At 41.6% G+C, this 7,720-nt stretch overlaps 1 protein-coding gene across 4 annotated transcripts; it reads left to right on the top strand.

Annotated features, from left to right (window-relative positions):
* Positions 1-768: 768 nt before the first annotated feature.
* Positions 769-5,571, top strand: LOC103934732. 4 transcript variants are annotated; one of them, XM_048584191.1, is made up of 3 exons: positions 769-3,414; positions 4,127-4,225; positions 4,457-5,571. In XM_048584191.1, the coding sequence occupies exons 1-3, from the start codon at positions 1,100-1,102 to the stop codon at positions 4,464-4,466; spliced, it is 2,424 nt and encodes an 807-aa protein (XP_048440148.1). In that variant the 5' UTR covers positions 769-1,099; the 3' UTR covers positions 4,467-5,571. The 4 variants fall into 4 exon arrangements, 3 of the variants coding, with proteins under 3 accessions (XP_048440148.1, XP_048440149.1, XP_048440150.1); XR_007258421.1 differs by having other exon boundaries at positions 1,273-3,368; positions 4,457-4,498; XM_048584192.1 differs by lacking the exon at positions 4,127-4,225.
* Positions 5,572-7,720: the final 2,149 nt, after the last annotated feature.

Here is a 7,720-nt window from a genome sequence, read left to right as displayed (position 1 = left end):
ATATTGTAAGTACTATACCACAATAATATTTACATTAAAGGGTCAGAGATTTGAACTAGTCACAAATTGATTAGCTATAACAATTTAGTATCGAATTCATACTTCATTTAGTATCAAACTTGTTATTCACAAATTTTCGTTAAGTGGTGGAGTTAAAACTCAAATTAAAACAAAATAATAATAAACAAAAATGCTGCATAATATGGGGAAAGAAGAGAAAAACAAAAAACGAAACAGACAAAGAAAGCCCTGCCCCACTAAAGACACACAACAAGACCACAGCACAAAAAAAAAAAAAAAAACAAAAACAAAAAGGTGAAAGAATAGAAATTTTATTTATTATTATTGTTTTTTATATAAAAAAGCAAAAACCACTTCAACACCCTCCACGGCACGTGCGGGTCACGCTCCAATTAGGAGTGCGTGATGACCGATGTCAGCAACTGTTTCTCCTCGTGTGATACCGAGTGTGGTATTATTAGTACAGGGAAGATTTGTCACCGTGATTGATACATAAAATTATGTACTGTGTATTATTATACAAATGATAAAATATATTGTTAAAAAATTAATAACTTAAAAATAAAATTTCCTATTACTTTTATAAAAATAAATGATGTATCACCCATGTTTCCGCCACAATAAAAAATTTCTCCAACCGCACGGTTGTAGCTTTCATTTCCATCAACTAATCACAACCGTGTTCCACCACACTCACCACGGCGGCGCGTGCACACCACTAAGAACCTACATAAACTTGGGTTTTGTCCCTATTTCTCGTTTGCCCTCAGAGACTGAACCTCTCAGAGTACCCAAAAAAAAAAAAAAAAAAAAAAAAAAAAAAAACCTCAAGTGAAGTGAAACACATCAGTCTACCCAGACGCCGCGTCGGGTAATGGAGACCCGCCGAAGCCAGCGGCTGCCTTCACCTTCTCCGGCAAAATGCCACCGCCAACGAAACGCCACCGTTTTCGTTTCAGCGACGGTCAGATGAGACTACCCAATAGCATAATTTTGCAATTCGACCTCTCAAAGTGTGGAACTTTCGCGAACGCGCCACCAACTCTGTCCTGCTTTTTTCTCACTCGGGTGCTCGGTAATGGCGACCATCAACACCACCACGCAGGAAGTGGGGGTTCTGGGGGTGGACACGTCAGCATCGGCGGACGAGGCGGCGGCGAAAGCCGTGCACAAGAGGTACGAAGGGCTTGTGATGGTACGGACGAAGGCGATAAAGGGGAAGGGGGCTTGGTACTGGGCTCACTTGGAGCCTATGTTGGTCCACAACACTGACACTGGGCTGCCCAAGGCGGTGAAGCTCCGGTGCACCTTGTGCGACGCCGTTTTCTCCGCCTCGAACCCGTCCCGCACCGCCTCCGAGCATTTAAAGCGCGGGACTTGCCCCAATTTCAACTCCGTCGCCAAACCCTTTTCGTCCCTCTCGCCGTCCTCCACCATCAACTTGCCTCCGTCGCCCGCACCTGTCCACCATAACAGCCGCAAGCGGAGCTCATCTACCGTTTCCTTTTCGGCTTCGACGTCGTCCTACCATGTTCCGCCGCTCGCGATAGTGGACCCGACCCGGTTCTGCGGCGAGCTCACTTACTCTCCGGTGACCGTGACGGCGCATACGGCGGTGACCCACCAGCCGCATTTGGTGTTGTCGGGTGGGAAAGAGGACTTGGGAGCTCTGGCGATGCTGGAGGACAGCGTTAAGAAGCTCAAGAGCCCCAAAACTTCACCTGGGCCAACGCTGAGTAAGACTCAGGTGGACTTTGCGCTTGATTTTCTGGCCAATTGGGTGTTTGAGTCTTGTGGGTCGGTGTCGTTTTCGAGCCTCGAGCACCCAAAGTTCAGAGCTTTTCTCAACCACGTGGGTCTGCCGGCGTTTTCCCGGCGGGAGTTCACCGGGTCGAGACTCGATGCCAAGTTTGAGGAAGCAAAGGCTGAGTCCGAGGCTCGAATTCGTGACGCCATGTTCTTTCAGATTGCTTCTGATGGGTGGAAGAACAAGAGCTTTGGTACGTTTGGGGAAGATGGTCTTGTAAATTTGACTCTGAATCTTCCCAATGGGACTAGTTTGTACAGGAAGGCGGTGTTTGTTGGCGGCTCTGTGCCTTCGAAGTACGCCGAGGACGTTTTGTGGGAGACAGTGACAAGCATTTGTGGGAATGTTGTGCAGCAGTGTGTAGGAATAGTAGCAGACAAGTTTAAATCCAAGGCACTGAGGAACTTAGAGAATCAGAATCACTGGATGGTTAATCTTTCTTGTCAGTTTCAGGGGTTCAAAAGTTTGATTAAGGATTTCAGTAAGGAACTTCCGTTGTTTAAGGATGTCACCGATAATTGTTTTAAGATTGCGAACTTCGTGAATAACAAGTCTCAGGTTAGGAGTAGCTTTCATAAGTATCAGTCCCAGGAGTATGGTCATGCTGGGCTGTTAAGAGTGCCGTTGCGTGAGTTCAAAATGCTTAACTATGGAGTAGTGTATGTATTGCTTGAGGATATTCTGAGCTCAGCCAGAGCACTTAAGTTGGTCCCGCTAGATGAGTCTTATAAAGTTGCATCCATGGAGGATCCAATGGCTAGAGAAGTCGCCAAGATGATTGGGGATGTGCGGTTTTGGAATGAATTGGAGGCGCTGCATTCGTTGGTTAAGTTGATCAAGGACATGGCTCAAGAGATTGAGACAGAGAGGCCGCTGGTTGGTAAATGCCTCCCACTTTGGGATGAACTAAGAACAAAAGTGAAGGATTGGTGTGCCAGTTTCCACATTCCAGAAGAACCGGTGGAGAAGGTGATTGAAGGGCGGTTCAGGAAGAATTATCATCCTGCTTGGGCGGCTGCGTTTATACTTGATCCGCTCTATTTGATTAGGGACACTAGTGGGAAGTATCTTCCACCATTCAAGTTGTTGAGGCCAGAGCAGGAGAAGGATGTGGACAAGCTTATAACCCGGCTTGTGTCGAGGGAGGAGGCCCATATAGCACTAATGGAACTCATGAAATGGAGAACAGAAGGGCTTGATCCGGTATATGCGCGTGCTGTACAGATGAAGGAGAGGGACCCCATTACAGGGCAGATGAGAATTGCCAACCCACAGAGCAGTAGGCTTGTGTGGGAAACACACCTCACCGAGTTTAAGTCACTAGGGAAAGTTGCAGTTAGGCTCATCTTCCTTCATGCAACGTCGTGTGGGTTCAAATGCAATTGGTCTCTATTGAGATGGGTGTCTGCCCATGGCCACTCAAGGGTGGGAATGGACAAGGCACAGAAATTGATATTCATTGCAGCTCATTCCAAGCTCGAAAGGCGGGATTTTTCCTGCGATGAAGACAAGGATGCGGAGCTACTTGCCTTAGCAAAAGGTGAGGATGATGTGTTGAATGAAGTTCTTGTTGATGCATCCTCAGGGTAACATTATTTTTTCCTCAAGTAGAAATTGAAATTTGTAGGATATATTGAATTCTTTCCACTTTTTTTTTTTTTTTTTTTCGTGTTGTACCTGTTTACTTACTCTCTAGAAAGATTTTAGGGATGCAAGGTCAGGGAAATAGGGATACTGTAGGGATTGAATCTGTATTTCTAGGACTGCACAGCCTCATGATTTGAGCCAGTGTCCAATTTTACCCCAGTATAATTTCGAAGTTTTGGGCTTGCTCAAAAGAAACTCTTCTTGTTTGTGAAGATAGAGGAAGAATGTTGTAAAATTTTGCAACTCAAGTACTTTGAGATATATAATATGTTTATAAAGGGGAAGGTTTTATTATTCTCCCTTGTTTTAATATTAAATCTCCGCTCAATTTTTTCTTTTAAATTAGAGTTAGAACTTTAAACGAAACAAAACAAAACAAAAAATAAAAAAAATGATGAAGCAATTCTGTGATTTCTCTTCTTTCTGAATACGGTATAATTCAATTGCTATAATAGCTTCTCCATGTTGCCATTATTGATGAAGTATTATATATAAACTCAAAGAGAATCAACTTTCTGTCCGAAAAAGTTCATCTCAGAGTCCAATTGAAATTTTAGATTTAAATGTTCAGCCCTTTTTCTTTGATCTGTAATCAGAGAGCTTGAGAAGGGTTTCACCCGAAAGCTTAGAATTTATCTTTTTCCTTGACAGTCTAGCTCTTGCGGTCCCTATTTGCCTAGGTGGAGGGCAGTCCGTATTTGCCTATGTGCAGTTCTCATTCCACATCCTCATACCAAGACGACAAAATGAGTAATTGATCTTGTTTCTTATCAATATCTCTATTTACCAGAAATCCCTGCACCAGAAGTTACAAACTGCAGTCCTTCAATTTCTACTGTTGAATTTTACTGTTTTTTGTTAGTTTCCTCAAGGACTTGAATTTTATTGTTGTTTGAGCTTTATTCACTGGGGAGTTGTCTGTTTGGAATTATCTAATCAGCTGTACATAATTTTATGCTCTCTCTCTCTCTGTCTCTGCAGAAGCATTTGACAAAGATATCGTTGGACTGGAGAGGGCACCCTAAAATGGTTGGTGGTTAGCATAACCATTTGGACTATGACAAAAGAAGAGTTTGCCAAAAAAGGATCCAAGAAAGGATTTTTGACCTGAAATTTTCGGCAATGAAGTTTTGTTCGCAGAGAGGGGGAAGCCGAGGGAGCTTTTGCAAAATTGCAGTGATGGGTTTTTTGTGAATAGCAAGCCAGAGTTTCACAATGTGTGGAGTGGGGGTCAACACTCAACAGATGGAGAGCCTTGTAAAAAAGAAAAACCTGAAGCATAAAAAGCTTTAGAGCTGGAGAAGCACATACCGCATAGACAATCCCTTTCCTTTTGGTTCTGGTTTTTGTGTTTGAAAAAGTGGAGTTCCCACATCACAAATGCGAAAACTGAGAAGTGAGAAGTGGAAGTCGTTTTCCGAGCTTTGGTTTTGGCCATGGAGATTGGATCAGGGAGCTTTCGTTTTCCATGATTTGGGTGCGGACTGCGGCTCCCCAGTAAACAAAAAAATGTGGGAGGTCCTGGGTTTGATGCTCTGAGTTGGAGAGTCTACTTGACTGTGGCTATGGACATGGTGAAATTCCCCATAGCCTCTCCGGAACCAGAAGGGCTGGATAACTATGGCTTACCACTAATTGTCCTTTTTTTTGTAAAAGAAAAAGAATCAAATGAGAGAGAGAGAGAGAGAGAGAGAGAGCTATATGTGTTTTTTTAAGGGTAACTTATCTTTTAAACTTTGTAAAACTTGATGAATGAAAGTTGTTCTTGCAGAGTAGTTATTGGGTGGATGCTGCCCATGATTGCAAGGAAAGGTGTTGAAAAAGAAGCCAAGTGTAAAAGAAGACTGTCGGCATGAAGCAGCAGAGAAGATGCCTGAGAATGATGCCACAACCAGTTAACCAAGTTTGGCATATTTTTGTGGTCCTTGTTTAAGGTACTCTTTGAGTTGAAAGTTATATTTTTAACATGTAGTGGTCATGGAAATTGGTGTATTTATCGGCATCCTTTGATTTTATGCCTTCTGGATGTATGACTATTTGGTTATTATTAAGTTAGTGGTGGTGCATTTTTGCTCACCATCCTCGTGTGATAGTAATGCTCACCATCGTATTTATTACTATTAGATGAGTAGCAAAAGAATTCCCAAGTTAATGACATACGTAGAATCTATTCATGAGTTGGTATGAAAGCCACACTTGCACCACATGAACCAAAACTTGTCATCATGGATTACTAATCACATAGTTTGGTGCCAATGGTCAAGGGAAAATCCATAAAGGGACCAAGGCGGTCGAGATCCACCGGAAGCTAGAAAAAATGTTGATGAAGATCCTCCATGGATCCTTTGAATATATGGTATGAGACATTTTTGTTCCCACCAAGTGTTCGATAAAATGATTGTTGGGCATTTCTTGCAGTACTTGGCATAATGCATCGACATCACTTGGCATGGGTTATTGACAAAACTCTACAAGGGCACTTTGAAAGAACTCAACATGCCCTCTTGACAACATTTGGTAGGCGCTCATCATTGCTTGACAGACAATGAAAGACATCCAAAGTGTTTGACAAAATGCCTCATTAAAAAGACTAAAAAGATGTTGGGCGTTGTATGTGTTGTTTTCATCTAAAAAAAACTTGAATTTTATACCGGAACCTTAGAAGTTAGAATTTTAAATCCGCCACTGGTAATGGTGTAAGTGTGGTTTCTTGGAATCCTGAAAATGTGCCCTACATATGCCACATTAACAATTTAATAGAGGATCATATGGTCAAATGGATAGAAGACATAAATTGAAATGATTTCAAAACCCCAAAGCGGTTTGAAATTTGAACTCCTTTTAATTCTTCTCTTCTCTTCTCTCTCTCTCTCTCTCTCTCTCTCTCTCTCTCTCTCTCTCTCTCTCTAAAATCATCTACCCACAGATCCACCTCACAGCGAATCAAGTATTCAAATCAAGTGGGGTTCACTTTTGGTTGAGTGAAGTGACTAGAAATAAAAAAAATGGTGGACTGAATTATGGTATTATCATATATATTACCACCTTGGGCCTCCTCTCTAATTGCTCAGTTAGTGGGCGGGACAGAAATTCTTGTCGGCAGAGCTTATACTAGCACCGATTGCTTACCAACTACGTTCTCTCTCTCTCTGTCTCTCTCTCCCTCTCTCCCTCCCTTTCTCTCTATATTAGGGTTAAGCTTTTCACGAATCACACCAGAATGTTAATGTTATAGCTCTCACTCCACTCATGAATTCTTCTGGTGTAAAGGGGAAAAGGGAAAAGGGAAATATAACATAATGATCAGTATAGGAAGACACTCTTTATACAAGAATCTCTCTCTTCCGGATACTCTCTGCTCATTATATATCCATCTTTTTTTGTTCTCCTATGTTTACACTTTAAAGTGTGCGTTTCAGTCCAAACTTTCAACTATTTTTGTGCTTCGTATCATTAACACAACAGATTATGGGAGATTTCTGGTTAATGCTGTAGTATTAGGGTGAACATAACACCCGGGAGAATGATTGTCAACTTGTTGAGATTTATATAATATATGACGTGTTATAGTATGCACAGATGATAAAGTTGATAGACCTAAGGTTCTCCTTTTAGGAATCTGGACGTTATAATAGGGATTTATTCATGATTTAAAAAAAAAAAAAAACAATTGTGTGGACATAAAGCCTGATTCCGACTACATTTATCAATTATAATAGAATCCTGAATAATATAAGACAACATTGATCTCAAACCAATTCAATAAACCCGCACAAGGTAATACAAAATTAAACAAGCTACCATATTGATAGGAACATATTCATGCGACTTAAATGGCTTGTTCTCGTGCATTTACGTTATGTTTCTCTTGTTATTTTAGTCCTTTATTCTTCTTTTGTGTGTTTTCAGGTTCTAAGGGCTTAGGGAGCAAGAAAGTGCATTTTGAGGCTATTTGGAGCATTTTTGGGCATGGATTGGATAGCTTAATCATGGAGCAAAGAGGATGGACGAAATTGAAGCCTTGTATGCTCTTTGGGGACATTAAACAAAGGGCCTAGCCCAATCAAACAAATTCTTTGAGCCATGGAAAACCTCTAGCCCAATCAAACATATTATGCCATGCAAACCAACCTATTTTAGGCCCATTCTATGTACTTAAACCCTAGCCCTTTAAACTAGTCCATTTATCACTTATCACTTCCATTCACTTATCACTCACCACATATCATTCATTTATCACCACAT

The sequence above is a fragment of a genome, unplaced genomic scaffold, assembly GCF_019419815.1.
Source record: "Pyrus x bretschneideri cultivar Hongxiangsu unplaced genomic scaffold, Pyrus_bretschneideri_v1 Contig203, whole genome shotgun sequence".
Taxonomy (NCBI): domain Eukaryota; kingdom Viridiplantae; phylum Streptophyta; class Magnoliopsida; order Rosales; family Rosaceae; genus Pyrus; species Pyrus x bretschneideri.
The sequence above is the reverse complement of the archived record's forward strand: the minus strand, read 5'-3'. Positions and strand labels throughout refer to the sequence as shown.

Coding starts and splice junctions, on each gene's coding strand:
- LOC103934732 (XM_048584191.1), top strand. CDS start 1,100: ATGGCGACCATCAACACCACCACGCAGGAAGTGGGGGTTCTGGGGGTG. Junction 3,415..4,126: donor CTTGTTGATGCATCCTCAGG/GTAACATTATTT, acceptor TTTCCTTGACAG/TCTAGCTCTTGCGGTCCCTA.